The sequence below is a fragment of the Oncorhynchus mykiss genome, chromosome 13 (genome assembly GCF_013265735.2).
Source record: "Oncorhynchus mykiss isolate Arlee chromosome 13, USDA_OmykA_1.1, whole genome shotgun sequence".
Classification (NCBI taxonomy): Eukaryota; Metazoa; Chordata; class Actinopteri; order Salmoniformes; family Salmonidae; genus Oncorhynchus; species Oncorhynchus mykiss.
The window spans coordinates 10889830-10909519 of record NC_048577.1 but is presented as its reverse complement, the minus strand read 5'-3'; the positions used below and the strand labels follow the sequence as shown (position 1 = coordinate 10909519).

The 19690-nt window shown below is 47.5% G+C and overlaps 1 protein-coding gene across 1 annotated transcript in view; it reads left to right on the top strand.

Annotated features, from left to right (window-relative positions):
* The window catches only part of LOC110494931 (voltage-dependent P/Q-type calcium channel subunit alpha-1A), a 133202-nt gene that overhangs the window by 4023 nt on the left and 109489 nt on the right, over positions 1-19690 (top strand). The window contains exons 3-4 of the mRNA XM_036942587.1: positions 18426-18517; positions 18627-18779. Of these exons, the coding sequence (XP_036798482.1) occupies positions 18426-18517; positions 18627-18779 (245 nt within the window). The remainder of the gene's footprint in view (positions 1-18425; positions 18518-18626; positions 18780-19690) is intronic.

The window sequence follows — 19690 nt, the reverse complement described above, 5'->3', positions numbered from 1 at the left end:
GGGGGACAGAGAGATAGAGAGAAGGTGTCGAGGGGGATATAAAGATAGAGAGAGAGAGAGGAGGTGTCGAGGGGGACATAGAGATAGAGAGGAGGTGTTGAGGGGGACATAGAGATAGAGAGAGGAGGTGTCAAGGGGGACATAGAGATAGAGAGATAGAGAGATAGAGAGAGGAGGTGTCGAGGGGGACATAGAGATAGAGATAGAGAGAGGAGGTGTCGAAGGGGACATAGAGATAGAGAGAAGGTGTCGAGGGGGACATAAAGATAGAGAGATAGAGAGGAGGTGTCAAGGGGGACATAGAGATAGAGAGAAGGTGTCGAGGGGGACATAGAGATAGAGAGGAGGTGTCGAGGGGGACATAGAGATAGAGAGAAGGTGTCGAGGGGGACATAGAGATAGAGAGGAGGTGTCGAGGGGGACATAGAGATAGAGAGGAGGTGTCGAGGGGGACATAGAGATAGAGAGAAGGTGTCGAGGGGGACATAGAGATAGAGAGAAGAGGTGTCAAGTAGGACATAGAGATAGAGAGATAGAGAGGAGGTGTCAAGGGGCTATATAGAGATAGAGAGGAGGTGTCGAGGGGGAGATAGAGTTTGAGAGAGGAGGTGTCGAGGGGGACATAGAGATAGAGAGGAGGTGTCGAGGGGGACATAGAGATAGAGAGGAGGTGTCGAGGGGGACATAGAGATAGAGAGGAGGTGTCGAGGGGGACATAGAGATAGAGAGAAGGTGTCGAGGGGGACATAGAGATAGAGATAGAGAGGAGGTGTCGAGGGGGACATAGAGATGAGGAGAAAGATAGAGAGGAGGTGTCGAGGGGGACATAGAGATGAGGAGAGAGATAGAGAGTAGGTGTCGAGGGGGACATAGAGATAGAGATAGAGAGGAGGTGTCAAGGGGGACATAGAGATGAGGAGAGAGAAATAGAGGAGGTGTCGAGGTGTACATAGAGAGAGATAGAGAGGAGGTGTCAAGAGGGACATAGAGATATAGATAGAGAGGAGGTGTCGAGGGGGACATAGAGAGAGATAGAGAGGAGGTGTCAAGGGGGACATAGAGATATAGATAGAGAGGAGGTGTCAAGGGGGACATAGAGACAGAGAGAGGAGAGATAGGGAGGAGGTGTCGAGGGGGACATAGAGATAGAGAGGGGAGAGAGATAGAGAGGAGGTGTCGAGGGGGACATAGAGATAGAGAGAGGAGAGAGATAGAGAGAGACAAGGAAAGGGGAAGAGAGAATAGTATTGAAGGCACTGACAGAGGAATGGATGGAGATAGAGATAGACGGAGGGGGGTGAAGGGGGAGATATATATTTATTTGTAGTTATTTTTTACCTTTATTTAACTAGGGAGGAACATAAGGAATAGTACAGGAGGGAAAGAGAGAGGACAGCTCCCCACTCTCTTTCTCACCCATCCTCCTCTCCTCTCGCTCCCCACTCTCTTTCTCACCCATCCTCCTCTCCTCTCTCTCCCCACTCTCTTTCTCACCCATCCTCCTCTCCTCTCTCTCCCCACTCTCTTTCTCACCCATCCTCCTCTCCTCTCTCTCCCCACTCTCTTTCTCACCCATCCTCCTCTCCTCTCTCTCCCCACTCTCTTTCTCACCCATCCTCCTCTCCTCTCTCTCCCCACTCTCTTTCTCACCCATCCTCCTCTCCTCTCTCTCCCCACTCTCTTTCTCACCCATCCTCCTCTCCTCTCTCTCCCCACTCTCTTTCTCACCCATCCTCCTCTCCTCTCTCTCCCCACTCTCTTTCTCACCCATCCTCCTCTCCTCTCTCTCCCCACTCTCTTTCTCACCCATCCTCCTCTCCTCTCTCTCCCCACTCTCTTTCTCACCCATCCTCCTCTCCTCTCTCTCCCCACTCTCTTTCTCACCCATCCTCCTCTCCTCTCTCTCCCCACTCTCTTTCTCACCCATCCTCCTCTCCTCTCTCTCCCCACTCTCTTTCTCACCCATCCTCCTCTCCTCTCTCTCCCCACTCTCTTTCTCACCCATCCTCCTCTCCTCTCTCTCCCCACTCTCTTTCTCACCCATCCTCCTCTCCTCTCTCTCCCCACTCGCTTTCTCACCCATCCTCCTCTCTCTGTGTCAGTCAGACCTCTCAATTTGGGTTTGCCCTGGAGACTGCGCATGTGTGTGTGTGTGCACTGTAAAAGTGTGGGGGATGCTGCTCTTGTAAGTAGAGGTGGTGAATGTGTGTATGTTCTTCAGTCTGTACATCACTGCTGTATGGTTTATGAGAGAGAGAGAGAGAGAGAGAGAGAGAGAGAGAGAGAGAGAGAGAGAGAGACCTCAAAACACTTATCTGTGAGTCCAGCAGCAGCTCTAAGGAAGAGCAATCAGGAAGCGAGGGGGAAAAGACGGAGAGAGAGCCGGGAGTATTGCAGTGGTAACAGAGGGAGGGAGAGAAACGTCACTCTGTCTCTCTATTCCCCTTGGCTCTGGAAAACAGGGGAGGGAGAAGGAGAGAGAGAGAGGGAGAGGGAGAGAAACGTCACTCTGTCTCTCTATTCCCCTTGGCTCTGGAAAACAGGGGAGGGAGAAGGAGAGAGAGAGAGAGGGAGCGGGAGAGAGAATAGGGAGGAGCAATGGAATGGATGGTGGATTGCACTGGTAAGAGGGAGCGAGTGAGAGAAGGGAGAGGTAGAGAGATGAGAGCGTGACGTAGGGAGAGGGAAGAGAAGGATGCAGGGATGATGATGGTGATACTTAGAGTGAGGGATGGAGGCAGAGTGAGAGAGGTCTGGGAGCAGGGAAAAGGATGGGAGGAGACCCAGAGAAAGTGAGTGATTAAGAGATGGGGAGGAGAGAGAGGGACATGAGACAGCAAACACCTTGAGGAGAGGGAATGAGAGCAAACGTGTGCATGCGTGCGTGTGGTGTGTGTGTTTGCGTGTCTATGTATCTGTGTGTGTGTGTGTGTGTGTGTGTGTGTGTGTGTGTGTGTGTGTGTGTGTGTGTGTGTGTGTGTGTGTGTGTGTGTGTGTGTGTGTGTGTGCGGTAGCCTGGTTTTCATTGGTGCAGATGATCAATCACCAGTACAGTCTTGAGACACAGACTCTCTAACAGCCTTATCCTGTGCTCCGACACACAAACACACACATAGACAGATACATAGACACGCAAAGACACACACACCATACACACACACACACATAGACAGATACATAGACACGCAAACACACACACCACACACACACACTCACAGCATCACTATGCAGCATAACAAAAATACATTTATTAACTGAGGTAACCTGTATACAATTAACAATGGTGTCTGTAGTCAGTATCCGCTAGCGTATGTGGTGGTGTGTATAGCTGTGATGAGGAGGGTTGAAAGATGCCAAACAAACAAACAAACAAACAAAAATGCCACAACCAAAATCCAACAGTGTGTCTGCATGGTTCCAGTCTCCTCAGTGACTGGGGAAGAGGTGTATTTATCCCGGGACAGACCCAGGCCCAGGTGTGTCTGCATGGTTCCAGTCTCCTCAGTAACTGGGGAAGAGGTGTATTTATCCCGGGACAGACCCCGGCCCAGGTGTGTCTGCATGGTTCCAGTCTCCTCAGTAACTGGGGAAGAGGTGTATTTATCCCGGGACAGACCCAGGCCCAGGTGTGTCTGCATGGTTCCAGTCTCCTCAGTGACTGGGGAAGAGGTGTATTTATCCCGGGACAGACCCAGGCCCAGGTGTGTCTGCATGGTTCCAGTCTCCTCAGTAACTGGGGAAGAGGTGTATTTATCCCGGGACAGACCCCGGCCCAGGTGTGTCTGCATGGTTCCAGTCTCCTCAGTAACTGGGGAAGAGGTGTATTTATCCCGGGACAGACCCAGGCCCAGGTGTGTCTGCATGGTTCCAGTCTCCTCAGTGACTGGGGAAGAGGTGTATTTATACCGGGACAGACCTGGGCCCAGGTGTGTCTGCATGGTTCCAGTCTCCTCAGTGACTGGGGAAGAGGTGTATTTATACCGGGACAGACCCGGGCCCAGGTGTGTCTGCATGGTTCCAGTCTCCTCAGTGACTGGGGAAGAGGTGTATTTATACCGGGACAGACCCGGGCCCAGGTGTGTCTGCATGGTTCCAGTCTCCTCAGTGACTGGGGAAGAGGTGTATTTATCCCGGGACAGACCCCGGCCCAGGTGTGTCTGCATGGTTCGAGTTTCCTCAGTGACTGGGGAAGAGGTGTATTTATCCCGGGACAGACCCGGGCCCAGGTGTGTCTGCATGGTTCCAGTCTCCTCAGTGACTGGGGAAGAGGTGTATTTATACCGGGACAGACCCGGGCCCAGGTGTGTCTGCATGGTTCCAGTCTCCTCAGTAACTGGGGAAGAGGTGTATTTATCCCGGGACAGACCCGGGCCCAGGTGTGTCTGCATGGTTCCAGTCTCCTCAGTGACTGGGGAAGAGGTGTATTTATACCGGGACAGACCCGGGCCCAGGTGTGTCTGCATGGTTCCAGTCTCCTCAGTGACTGGGGAAGAGGTGTATTTATCCCGGGACAGACCCGGGCCCAGGTGTGTCTGCATGGTTCCAGTCTCCTCAGTGACTGGGGAAGAGGTGTATTTATCCCGGGACAGACCCCGGCCCAGGTGTGTCTGCATGGTTCCAGTCTCCTCAGTGACTGGGGAAGAGGTGTATTTATCCCGGGACAGACCCGGGCCCAGGTGTGTCTGCATGTCGCTGACGACCCTCCCAGCTCCGCCCACCGACGTCCTAATGCGGAAAACAAGAGGAAAGAGAAAGAAATCGAGGGTCGTCACAACACACACACACACACACACACACACACACAGACAACATTGAACTATACGCACACAGACAACACACACAGATGCACAGACACACACAGCATCACTAGGCATGGCCTACATACATCAATACACAACTCAAAATATGCTCAGGACCCACAGAGAGATTACCATGATCACTCAAATAAAATGCTCTACTAGATATTTCATGTATTATTTAAAAGCTTGTTTGTTTTGTAACCTACACTATGCTATACCTGTCCAGTCTGCGTGTGTGTGTGTGTGTGTGTCTGCGGGCGCGTACGTGTGTGTGGTTGTTTGTGTGTTTGTGTGAGCTGCACTTTGAAGATAAAATACCTCCTCCACACTCCTGCCCACAGCTTTGATTTCTATTTACAGACAGACCCATCCCTACACACACACACACACACACACACACACACACACACACACACACACACACACACACACACACACACACACACATACACACACACACGCTACAAGATGCAAACGCAAATGTGACACACACATTGTCTATTACATACAAATAGACACACACAAGGTGTTGGGGTTGAAATTGTTGAGAGTGTGTGTGTGTGTGTGTGTGTGTGTGTGTGTGTGTGTGTGTGTGTGTGTGTGTGTGTGTGTGTGTGTGTGTGTGTGTGTGTGTGTGTGTGTGTGGTGTGGCGTGTGTGTGTGTGTGTGTGTGTGTGTGTGTGTGTGTGTGTGTTGAGCTAACAGTGATGAGTGATATACTGAAGGCTTCGTATCTCTTTGTGTGTGTCTGCACTGCGAGTCGTGACTGAGTCTGCCACTGCGGCCATGTGAGACGTGTGTGTGTGTGTGTGTGTGTGTGTGTGTGTGTGTGTGTGTGTGTGTGTGTGTGTGTGTGTGTGTGTGTGTGTGTGTATCAGTGTGTGGTGACTTCATTCTTGGCACACACATGGGAAAGAGAGACATGGAGAAGTAGAGAGAGAGTGACAGAGCGAGAGACAAAGAGAGAGGTAGATACAGAGTGAGAATGATAGATAAAGAGAGAGAGAGAAAGAGAGAGAAAGGGAGGGAGAGATAGCGAGAAGGAGGAAGTGTATTCTCCTGCCTGTTTAGTATTCATGTCAGTCAACATTGCATTGGTTTAGAACGTAACCTCCATTGTGATGTCACAATGTAATGTAGCTAAGTGTCCTGTCCTCTGCTGTAGCTGGCTGAACCTAATGACTACATAAGGGCTTCATGACACATTCATAACTCATGCATAACACATTCATAAGCAGTATGTATGCATTCAGCTAGTGTCTTGACCTTTACTGCAGTGAAGTCGGAATGAGGAAAGACTAAATGAAAGTTACAGTACAGTTCAAAAGTTTGGGGTCACTTAGAAATGTCCTTGTTTTTGAAAGAAAAGCAAATTGTTTGTCCATTCAAAATAACATCAAATTGATCAGAAATACAGTGTAGACATTGTTAATGTTGTAAATGACTATTGTAGCTGTAAATGGCTAATTGAATAATACCCGCAAAACACCAGCCTCAATGTCAACAGTGAAGAGGTGACTCCGGGAGGCTGGCCTTCTAGGTAGAGTTGCAAAGAAAAAGTCATATCTCAGACTGGCCAATAAAAATAAAAGATTAAGATGGGCAAAATAACACAGACACTGGGGAGAGGAACACTGCATAGAAGGCCAGCATCCCGGAGTCGCCTCTTCACTGTTGACGTTGAGACTGGTGTTTTGCGGGTACTTCTGTTTCTGCTTCTGTTTCTCAAACTAGACACACTAATGTACTTGTCCTCTTGCTCAGTTGTGCACCGGGATCTCTCACTCCTCTTTCTATTCTGGTTAGAGCCAGTTTGCTCTGTTCTGTGAATGGAGAAGTACACAGCGTTGAACGAGATCTTCCGTTTCTTGGCAATTTATCACATGGAATAGCCTTCATTTCTCAGAAAAAGAATAGACTGATGAGTTTCAGAAGAAAGGTCTTTGTTTCTGGCCATTTTGAACCTGTAATCGAACCCACAAAGGCTGATGCTCCAGATACTCAACTAGTCTAAAGAAGGACAGTTAAAACTATAATCAGAATAACAGTTTTCAGCTGTGCTAACATAATTGCAAAAGGGTTTTCTAATGATCAATTAGCCTTTTAAAGTGATCAACTTGGATTAGCTAAAATAACGTGCCATTGGAACACAGGAGTGATGGTTGCTGATAATTGGCCTCTGTACGCCTATGTAGATATTCCATTAAAAATCTGCCGTTTCCAGCTACAATAGTCATTTACAACATTAACAATGTCTACACTGTATTTCTGATCAATTTGATGTTATTTTAACAGACAAAAAATTTGCTTTTCTTTCAAAAACAAGGACATTTCTAAGTGACCCCAAACTTTTGAATGGTAGTGTACATAGGCAGTATGTAAGTCATGGAGCTGTCTAATGTAGTCGTTTACAGTAGCTAGTGTCCTCTACTGCTGCAGCGTGGTCAGATGGTAACACCTAAAGGCTATATAAGGACTTCATAACATATTCATAACCAACACATAACACATTCGTAAGCAGTGCGTATGCATGTAGCTAGTGTTCTGTCCTCTTCTGCAACTAGGTCAGATGGTCCTACACTACATGAACAAAAGTATGTGGACACCTGCCCATCGAACATCTCATTCCAAAATCATGGGCATTAATAAGGAGTTGGTGTCCCCTTTGCTGCTGAAACAACCTCCACTCTTCTGGGAAGGCTTTCCACTAGATGTTGGAACATTGCTGCGGGAACTTGCTTCCATTCAGCCACAAGCGCATTAGTGAGGTCAGGTACTGATGTTGGGCGATTAGGCCTGGCTCGCAGTCGTGTTACAATTCATCCCAAAGGTGTTCGATGTGGTTGAGGTCAGGGCTCTGTCCAGGCCAGTCAAGTTCTTCCACACTATTCTCGACAAACAATTTCTGTATGGACCTCGCTTTGTGCACAGGGGCATTGTCAGGCTGAAACAGGGAAGGACCTTCCCATTCATAACCCATACATAGCACATTCATAACCCATACATAGCACATTCATAACCCATACATAGCACATTCATAACCCATACATAACATATTAATGGAAAATGTATAACCCATACATTACACATTCATGGCACATTCATAACCCATACATAGCACATTCATAACCCATACATTGCACATTCATAACCCATACATAACACATTCATAACCCATACATAGCACATTCATAACCCATACATTGCATATTCATAACCCATACATAACACATTCATAACCCATACATAACACATTCATGGCACATTCATAACCCATACATAGCACATTCATAACCCATACATTGCACATTCATAACCCATACATAGCACATTCATAACCCATACATTGCACATTCATAACCCATTTATAACCCATTTACAGTAGCCAGTGTCCTGTCCTCTGCTGCAACTGGGTCAGAGCTAAGAAAAGAAAGTGTATGTTTGTCCCCTCTCCATTTAAAAAAAAACCAATGTGATTTTAATGATGCTTAGCAACAGAAACATTTCAACTGATGTTAACACAGTCGGACTTCAGAGATACCAACAGGAAGGAAGGGAGGTCGTCTGGAAAGCTGAAATGTACTGTATGGGAGAGAGAGAGATAAACAAAGTCTGCATGTACAGTATTTGAGAAAGGATATGTGAAGGAGAGAGGGGGATAGCGAGAGGAGAAAAAGAGAGAGAGGAAGACGGAAGGATAGAGAGATAGATAGGAAGAGAGGCAGAGAAGAGAGAGAGAGGTAGGGAGGGAGAGCGACAGAGAGCGAGGGAGAAGAGAGAGAAGGAGAAAGCTGGCAGAGAGAGGCTGGGAGGAAGAGAGAGAGACAGAGAGAGAGGGAGGAGTGAGAGAAGGAGAGAGCTGGCAGAGAGAGGCAGGGAGGAAGAGAGTGACAGAGAGAGAGGGAGGAGAGAGAGAAGTGGTACCCGTGTGAATATTGTCCCGCTGCCATCACTTCCATTATCATTATAAGCCTGCAGTCATTTAGAGGCCTGACTCTCTGCTAAACACTAGGACACTGTACCTACCCTATAGGACAAACACACACACACACAACACACGTAGACACACACACCACACATACACACAAACACCAAACACACACACACCACACACACACACACACACACACACACATTCACACATTCACATACAGGATAAAGTGTGCGCGCACACACACACACACAGGATAGAGCATGCACACCTACACACACACACACAAACACACTCATTGAGTAGCTAATGTCCTTGCGAATGCCAGATCACACGCTGGTCCCCACAGAGAAACAGGTGGAGGATCAGCTAGCCAGGGAGAGGGGGAGAGAGGGATGAGGGAGGGATTCGAAAGAAGGAGGGAGTGTAGAGGAGAGAGAGGGGGAATGTGAGGGCAGGAGAGAGAAAAGGCCAAAGGATGGAGTGGGGACAAGGTGGCGAGAAAGGAGAGAGGGACAGCTGGTCACAGATGAGAGAGAGAGAGAGAGATGAATGAGTTGGACATAACCAGGAGGAAGCATTCATCCCTCCTTTTACTGCTCTCTCCTTCATCCTCCCTTCGCCTGACTGGTCTGGAGGATTGGCAGACTGGAGGAGGCAAGGAAGCAAGGGAGAGATAAAAAGAGGGAAAGGAGAGATGGAGAGAGAGTGAGTGAGTGGGCAGGTGGAGGAAGGATGTAGAGATACTGTGGTGAGCGGGGGATGGACAAGGGAAGGAAGGATGGGAGGAGGGAGAGAGGAAGGTAGGGAGAGCGTGACTGGACTGGGTGGTTAGAGGGGGTGACTGGACTGGATGGCTAGAGGGGAGGAGAGAGGGGGTGACTGGACTGGATGACTAAAGGGGGTGACTGGACTGGATGGCTAGAGGGGAGGAGTGGGGGGGTGACTCGACTGGATGGCTAGAGGGGAGGAGGGGTGGGGTGACTGGACTGGATGGATAGAGATGAGGAGGGAGGGGGTTACTGGACTGGATGGCTAGAGGGGAGGAGTGGGGTGGGGTGACTGGACTGGATGGCTAGAGTTGAGGAGGGAGGGGGTGACTGGACTGGATGGCTAGAGGGGAGGAGGGAGGGGGTGACTGGACTGGATCTCTAGAGGGGAGGAGGGAGGGGGTGACTGGACTGGATGGCTGGAGATGAGGAGGGAGGGGGTGACTGGACTGGCTCTCTAGAGGGGAGGAGGGAGGGGGTGACTGGACTGGATGGCTAGAGATGAGGAGGGAGGGGGTGACTGGACTGGATGGCTAGAGGGGAGGAGGGAGGGGGTGACTGGACTGGATGGCTAGAGGGGAGGAGGGAGGGGGTGACTGGACTGGATGGCTAGAGGGGAGGAGGGAGGGGGTGACTGGACTGGATGGCTAGAGGGGAGGAGGGATGGGGTGACTGGATGGAGCCAGTGGGTCCATCAGCTGAGTGTTAGCACTGGAGAGAGAGAGAGAGCAATATAGGACGAGAGAAAGGGAGAGATGTTCAGAGAAGGAGAGAGGAGAGGACAGAGACAGTGGAAAGGGAATAGAGGGAGAGATGTTCAGAGAAGGAGAGAGGAGAGGACAGAGACAGTGGAAAGGGAATAGAGAGGGAGAGATGTTCAGAGAAGGAGAGAGGAGAGGACAGAGACAGTGGAAAGGGAATAGAGAGGGAGAGATGTTCAGAGAAGGAGAGAGGAGAGGACAGAGACAGTGGAAAGGGAATAGAGAGGGAGAGAGATGTCCAGAGAAGGAGAGAGGAGAGGACAGAGACAGTGGAAAGGAAATAGAGAGGGAGAGATGTTCAGAGAAGGAGAGAGGAGAGGACAGAGACAGTGGAAAGGGAATAGAGAGAGATGTTCAGAGAAGGAGAGAGGAGAGGACAGAGACAGTGGAAAGGGAATAGAGAGGGAGAGAGATGTTGAGAGTATAGCAATAGAGTGTTTGTGATAAACTAGGTGGGAAGGTGATGTAGCCATTATCATCCCTCAACCCCCTTCAGCTGAGCAAGTAGACTCTTCCAATAATGGAAAGTGATTGGGGCGTACCATGTCTACTGTGAAAAGCGGGGTTGACCGGTGACATAATGGTTGTAAAGGGAAGGTGTGCCATAGCCACATAGTGGGTGGCTTATTGTTGCAGGTTGTAAGAAAAATAGCATTGTGGATTTGAACAGTATATTTTTAGATGGTTTTAACTGTTCAATATTTGACTTAATTTCAGATTTTCACATTTTGTTGGTCTGTGTGTGTGTGTGTGTGTGTGTGTGTGTGTGTGTGTGTGTGTGTGTGTGTGTGTGTGTGTGTGTGTGTGTGTGTGTGTGTGTGTGTGTGTGTGTGTGAGGGGCTATAGGGAGTGGACAGGAGCTCACACTGAGCTAACACATGGCACTCCCACATGGTTTTCAGATACACACATACAGACACACTCATGCTATACACACCATATGCGTACATTCTTTCACACACACACACACACACACACACACACACAGACACACACACACACACACACACACACACACACACACACACACACATACAGACACACTCATGCTATACACACCATATACGTACATTCTTTCACACACAGACACACACACACACACACACACACAGGAATGTATAAGAAGAAATACACAGAGTATATCTGACCCAGATTCCTTTGCTCCTGTATGTTAATATGATGTTTTACACCACACATACCCACACACTACTGTACATCACATACTAGATAAGACTGTGTGTTTGTGTGTCCACACACTACTGTACATCACATACTAGATAAGACTGTGTGTTTGTGTGTCCACACACTACTGTACATCACATACTAGATAAGACTGTGTGTTTGTGTGTCCACACACTACTGTACATCACATACTAGATAAGACTGTGTGTTTGTGTGTCCACACACTACTGTACATCACATACTAGATAAGACTGTGTGTTTGTGTGTCTGTGTTTGAAAGCATGTACATTTATGGTGTGTGTAGCGTATGTGTGTGCGTGTGTGTGTTTGCTCAGTGTGTAGCAGTGCAGAGAACCCACACCTCAAAAAAGAGTCAAACAATCGCTAGGAGACCCTCTACCCGCCTCGTTGCCACGGCAATGCCGAGATTCCATCAATGAATGAGGGCTCCGTTGCCACGGCAATGGTTATGAATGAGAGCAGTTCGGTAACCGGGGATACTTCCCGAAAAAAAGAGGAATCATCGGTTGCCATGGCGATTCGGGGAACGGGGAGAGACCTCCACCATCTTCCTCATCATCATCTTCTTCATCATGTTTGTCTTAGTTGAGGCGTTGGGTTGTGAACATACAGTAGTCTGTATCTGTCTGGGTGAGTACACACTGTGATGTTGGTTGGAGAACGTTCACGCTGACACGCTTCTATCAGGCAGTTGATTTTCTCTTCATTTCTCTCTCTCTCTCTCTCTCTCTCTTACTGTAATGTATAGACATACCCTTCATACACAGGACTGTGCATGTACACTGACTTTACCAAACATTAGGAACACCTTCCTAATATTGAGTTGCACCCTCAGAACAGCCTCAATTCGTTGGGACATGGACTCTACAAGGTGTTGAAAGCGTTCCACAGGGATGCTGGCCCATGTTGACTCCAATGCTTCCCACACTTGTGTTAAGTTGGCTGGATGTTCTCTGGGTGGTGGACCATTCTTGATACACACGGGAAACTGTTGAGAGTGAAAAACCCAGCATTGTTGCAGTTCTTGACACAAATTAGGGCACCTGGCACCTACTACCAAACCCTGTTCAAAGTCACCTACTACCATACCCCGTTCAAAGACACCTACTACCATACCCTGTTCAAAGACACCTACTACCCTACCCTGTTCAAAGACACCTACTACCAAACCCTGTTCAAAGACACCTACTACCATACCCTGTTCAAAGACACCTACTACCATACCCCGTTCAAAGACACCTACTACCATACCCTGTTCAAAGACACCTACTACCATACCCTGTTCAAAGACACCTACTACCAAACCCTGTTCAAAGACACCTACTACCATACCCCGTTCAAAGACACCTACTACCATACCCTGTTCAAAGACACCTACTACCATACCCCGTTCAAAGACACCTACTACCCTACCCTGTTCAAAGTCACCTACTACCATACCCCGTTCAAAGACACCTACTACCATACCCCGTTCAAAGACACCTACTACCATACCCTGTTCAAAGACACCTACTACCATACCCCGTTCAAAGACACCTACTACCATACCCTGTTCAAAGACACCTACTACCATACCCTGTTCAAAGACACCTACTACCATACCCCGTTCAAAGACACCTACTACCCTACCCTGTTCAAAGACACCTACTACCCTACCCTGTTCAAAGACACCTACTACCATACCCTGTTCAAAGACACCTACTACCATACCCTGTTCAAAGACACCTACTACCATACCCTGTTCAAAGACACCTACTACCATACCCTGTTCAAAGACACCTACTACCATACCCTGTTCAAAGACACCTACTACCATACCCTGTTCAAAGACACCTACTACCATACCCTGTTCAAAGACACCTACTACCATACCCTGTTCAAAGACAGTTCAATGTTTTGTCTTGTCCATTCACCCTCTGAAAGACACACATACACAATCCATGTCTCACTTGTCTCAAGGCTTAAACATCCTTCTATAACCTGTATCCTCCCCTTCATCTACACTGATTGAAGTGGCTTTACTAACATCAATAAGGGATCATAGCTTTCACCTGGATTCACCTGGTCAGTCTGTCATGGAATGAGCATGTTTGATATACTCAGTGTGCAACCACATTGGTTTCAGTACATTCACGCTGACTCACTGCAAAATCTAGCAGGCAGTTGACAGTCTCTTCTTTTCTGGCCTCCCTCTCCTTCTCTGTTTTACTGAAGACATACCGTTCGTACACAGTGGAGGCTGCTGAGGGGAGGGCGGCTCATAATAATGGCTATGTCTTTGGGTTCTAGTTATGTGTGTGTGTGTGTGTGTGTGTGTGTGTGTGTGTGTGTGTGTGTGTGTGTGTGTGTGTGTGTGTGTGTGTGTGTGTCTGCAGGTTGATAGACAGGTGTTCCCCAGTAGAGTGGCCCTGTCAGCACTCTCCACACACCTCTCCTCCGTGTGAATCCCTCGCCACTCTACCATACCTCCCTCTTCTCCCTCCCTCCATCTCACCCAGTCACACAGACACCATCGCCTCTCTCACATTCTCTCTCTTCCTCACACACACCCTGCCTCTCTCTCTCTTTCCCTCCATCTCTCTCCTTTCTCTATCCCTCTTTCTCTATCTCTCTCTCTCTAGGGTATCTCTGTAGGATTATATAGCAGATTGTCTCTCTCTAGTCACACAGAGCAGTAACACTGCTTTTCAATCTCTATCTCTGATGGGCATCGTCCCTATTTTACCTCCATCTTCCTCCTCTTTCATCTCTCCTTTATTTGTTCCTCACTCCTTTCCTTTCCCTCCTTTCCTTTTCTCCTCCTCCTCTTTCTATTCCTCTCCTCCCCCAAAGTGGCTCCTCCCCCTTCCACATGTCATCCTTTCTGTAGCTTCTGTCAATTTCCTATTTTCTCCTCTTCACTCTCACTCTCACTCACCCATCCCTCCATTCTCCTCTTCCATCTCTCTCACTCCTCCATTGCTGCCCTGGTTTCATTCAGTGTGGTCCCTACTAGACACAGTGGTTGCCCCCTCTAGTGGTGGATGCGTGTACATGCAGTTGCCGTCGGACAGGGTTTCCAAGCCCGTTTTAGTTTTTGCCCTTACTGTCTGTCTTTACAGAATATAGAACAGTTATGTAAATATACAATGGTTGAGACTATTGAGACGTTTTGGAGAGACGTGTGTGGAAGGAAGGAAGGAAGGAAGGAAGGAAGGAAGGAAGGAAGGAAGGAAGGAAGGAAGGAAGGAAGGAAGGAAGGAAGGAAGGAAGGAGAGAGAGAGAGAGAGAGAGAGAGAAAGAGAGAGGGAGAGAGAGAGAATGAGGTAAATAAGTGGAGAAGGAATCATTCAACACCAGCCAACTCCATCCGTCCCTCCCTTCAACCCTATATATATCCCTCTATCCATTCATCCATCTCTCAATCCCATGATTGGTCCTCTCCTTGGGGTGAATAGTTTAGTTTCTGCCTTCCTCAGTTGCTCTCGCCAGCAGTCCTGTTAAAACCCTATTGAGTGAATGACTGGTCTGGCACGCACATGGACGGACGCGTACACACACACACACACACACACACACACACACACACACACACACACACACACACACACACACACACACAGTTCAAACCCCATTGAGAGAAGGACTGTTCTGGCCAGATATATTATACTTGTTAATGAATGGGGCTCTTAGTGAAATGAGTCTGGTGCAGAAAGGGAGGAGGAGGAAGAGGAGAGGGGCCAAAACCTGACCTCGTGTTTTTTAAAGAGCGTTTGGGAGGAACTGTCTCAGACCGACCACTTTCTGTCTGTGTTGCGTCAGTTGTTATAATACAACTCTCTTACGCTGAGTGAATTATAGAAGCTGCATATCCCAACCCCACCTCTCTCCTTCTCTGTGTTTTTCCTCTCTCTCTCTGTGATTCTCCATCACACACGTTACCCTCCATCACACAAGTTACCCATGTCTTGTGTGTGATGGGGAACCTGCACTAACCAGCACCAAGTCCTCCTGGTCTGATGTACAGAGAGGCTGACTGTCAGAGAGATGGAACTGAGGGAGAGAGGGAGGGGGAGAGGGGGAGAGAGGGAGAGGGAGAGGGGGAGACTAGTTGATCACTTCACACCGACCCAGGCAGCCTTTAAAAGAGAGGTCATATAGACCAGTCACAGTGACCATGGTGGTGTGACACTACACACATGACTCATGTGGATCACGTTACTATGGAGATGTGTGTGAGATCATGTCAGGTCCGTACTATCCGGAATCCTTGGGATGTCCCTACCCCAGTTGGTAAAGGGTACGGTTGGGGTTAGGTAAGGGTTGTGGATATGGTTAGGGTAAGGTTTAAGGCCAGGGTTTAGGGTAGGGACATCCCAAGGATCCCAGACAGCACTGACCAATCATGTCATGCGTGTGTTCCTGTGCTTTTTATGACTTTTTATACCGCAAATACTGTTTGTTTTCTGCTGAAATGGAACGGGTTAGGGCTACTGTTCCTACTGTTTCTTCTGTTTCTACTGTCTCCACGGTTTCTACTGTTTCTTCTGTTTCTACTGTCTCCACGGTTTCTAATGTTTCTTCTGTTTCTACTGTCTCCACGGTTTCTACTGTTTCTTCTGTTTCTACTGTCTCCACGGTTTCTAATGTTTCTTCTGTTTCTACTGTCTCCACGGTTTCTACTGTTTCTTCTGTTTCTACTGTCTCCGCGGTTTCTACTATTTCTACTGTTCCTACTGTTTCTACTGTCTCTACTGTTTCTACTGTATCTACTGTTTCTACTGTCTCCACTGTTCCTACTGTTCTACTGTCTCCACGGTTTCTAATGTTTCTTCTGTTTCTACTGTCTCCACGGTTTCTACTGTTTCTTCTGTTTCTACTGTCTCCACGGTTTCTACTGTTCCTACTGTTTCTACTGTCTCTACTGTTTCTACTGTATCTACTGTTTCTACTGTCTCCACTGTTCCTACTGTTCTACTGTCTCCACGGTTTCTAATGTTTCTTCTGTTTCTACTGTCTCCACGGTTTCTACTGTTTCTTCTGTTTCTACTGTCTCCACGGTTTCTACTGTTTCTTCTGTTTCTACTGTCTCCACGGTTTCTACTGTTTCTTCTGTTTCTACTGTCTCCGCGGTTTCTACTGTTTCTACTGTTTCTTCTGTTTCTACTGTCTCTACTGTTTCTACTGTATCTAATGTTTCCACTGTTTCTACTGTTTCTTCTGTTTCTACTGTCTCTACTGTTTCTACTGTATCTAATGTTTCCACTGTTTCTACTGTTTCTTCTGTTTCTACTGTCTCTACTGTTTCTACTGTATCTAATGTTTCCACTGTTTCTACTGTTTCTTCTGTTTCTACTGTCTCCACGGTTTCTACTGTTTCTTCTGTTTCTACTGTTTCTTCTGTTTCTACTGTTTCTACTGTTTCTACTGTCTCCACGGTTTCTACTATTTCTACTGTTCCTACTGTTTCTACTGTCTCTACTGTTTCTACTGTATCTAATGTTTCCACTGTTTCTACTGTTTCTTCTGTTTCTACTGTCTCCACGGTTTCTACTATTTCTTCTGTTTCTACTGTCTCCACGGTTTCTACTGTTTCTACTGTTTCTACTGTCTCCACGGTTTCTACTATTTCTACTGTTCCTACTGTTTCTACTGTCTCTACTGTTTCTACTGTATCTAATGTTTCCACTGTTTCTACTGTTTCTTCTGTTTCTACTGTCTCCACGGTTTCTAATGTTTCTTCTGTTTCTACTGTTTCTTCTGTTTCTACTGTTTCTACTGTTTCTACTGTCTCCACGGTTTCTACTATTTCTACTGTTCCTACTGTTTCTACTGTCTCTACTGTTTCTACTGTATCTAATGTTTCCACTGTTTCTACTGTTTCTTCTGTTTCTACTGTCTCCACGGTTTCTACTATTTCTTCTGTTTCTACTGTCTCCACGGTTTCTACTGTTTCTACTGTTTCTACTGTCTCCACGGTTTCTACTATTTCTACTGTTCCTACTGTTTCTACTGTCTCTACTGTTTCTACTGTATCTAATGTTTCCACTGTTTCTACTGTTTCTTCTGTTTCTACTGTCTCCACGGTTTCTACTATTTCTTCTGTTTCTACTGTCTCCACGGTTTCTACTGTTTCTACTGTTTCTACTGTCTCCACGGTTTCTACTATTTCTACTGTTCCTACTGTTTCTACTGTCTCCACGGTTTCTACTATTTCTACTGTTCCTACTGTTTCTACTGTCTCTACTGTTCCTACTGTTTCTACTGTTTCTACTGTCTCCACTGTTCCTACTGTTCTACTGTCTCCACTGTTTCTACTGTTTCTACTGTTTCTACTATCTCCACTGTTTCTACTGTCCTTACTGTTTCTACTGTTTCTACTGTTTCCACTGTTTCTACCGTCTCCACGGTTTCTACTGTTTCTACTGTTTTACACTGTTTCCACTGTCTACACTGTTTTCCACTGTTTCTAATGCTCCTACTGTTTCTACTGTCTCTACTGTTTTACACTGTTTCCACTGTCTCCACTGTTTCTACTGTTTCTACTGTCTCCACTGTTTCTACTGTTTTTCCACTGTTTCCACTGTTTATACTGTTTTCCACTGTTTCCACTGTTTCTACTGCTTTTACTGTTTCTACTGTTTTCCACTGTTTTCACTGTTTCTACTGTTTTCCACTGTTTATACTGTCTCCACTGTTTATACTGTTTCTACTGTTTCCACTGTTTCCACGGTCTACACTATTTATACTGTTTTCTACTGTTTCTACTGTCTCCACTGTTTCTACTGTTTTCCACTGATTCTACTGTTTCTACTGTTTTGACTGTTTCCACTGTTTCTACTGTTTTTACTGTCTCCACTGTTTCTACTGTTTCCACTGTTTCTACTGTCTCCACTGTTGCTACTGTTTCCACTGTGTCCACTGTTTCTTCTCCTTTTCTAATTCTCTCTCTTTCTCTTTCTTTTCTTCCCTCTCTCCTTAGTATCTTGTCGGCGGTTGGCTCCGAATTTGACCTGCGGACACTGAGAGCAGTCAGGGTTCTGCGACCACTTAAGTTGGTGTCAGGGATTCCCAGTAAGTATGGGGACCCCTATGGACATCACTCACTCTGTCTCCTCTCTTTTCTCTGCTCTCTCTTGCTTTCTCTCTGTCCATCTCTGACCATCTGCACTGTGTCCTCCAGGCCTGCAGGTGGTACTCAAGTCCATCATGAAGGCTATGATCCCCCTGCTGCAGATCGGACTGCTTCTCTTTGTGGCCATTCTGATGTTCGCCATCATCGGCCTTGAGTTCTACATGGGAAAGTTCCACACCACCTGTTTCGACATCGCCACTGGTAACGCCCATAGGCCTTGTCTTTAATCAACTACTAGCGACCAAGCACCTGCTCCTAGACCCCGAAGACTGGTCTTTAATCAACTACTAGAGACCTACTGTAGCACCTACCCTAGACCCCCAAGTCATGTATTAAATTAACTCCTAGTGACCAAGCACCTACTCCTAGACCCTCAAGCCCTGTCTTAAATAAACTTCTAATGACCTAACATCTACCCTTAGATCCAAATAAAGTAATTGCACTGACTCCTAGACCAACAGGCCCAGTCCCAACTCAACCCCTAGACACTTCCCTAGACCAACAGGCCCAGTCCCAACTCAACCCCTAGACACTTCCCTAGACCCACAGGCCAAGTCCCAACTCAACCCCTAGACCCACAGGCCCAGTGCCAACTCAACCCCTACCCCTAGACACTTCCCTAGGCCCACAGGCCCTGTCCTAACTCAACCCCTAGACCCACAGGCCCAGTCCCAACTCAACCCCTACCCCTAGACACTTACCTAGACCCACAGGCCCAGTCCCAACTCAACCCCTAGACCCAAAGGGCCCAGTCCCAACTCATCCCCTAGACCCAAAGGGCCCAGTCCCAACTCAACCCCTAGACCCAAAGGGCCCAGTCCCAACTCATCCCCTATCCCTAGACACTTTCCTAGACCCACAGGCCCAGTCCCAACTCAACCCCTACCCCTATACACTTTCCTCGATCCAAAGAGCCCAACTCAACCCCTAGACCCAAAGGGCCCAGTCCCAACTCAACCCCTAGACCCAAAGGGCCCAGTCCCAGCTCAACCCCTAGCCCCAGACAGTACAAGGATGACATTGAGACACAGCCCATCTCGTATCCCTTAAAGTATTTTACTGGACCACCACTTCGCTGTTTTCTTATGCTAATTTCAACTCTAATCAATCTC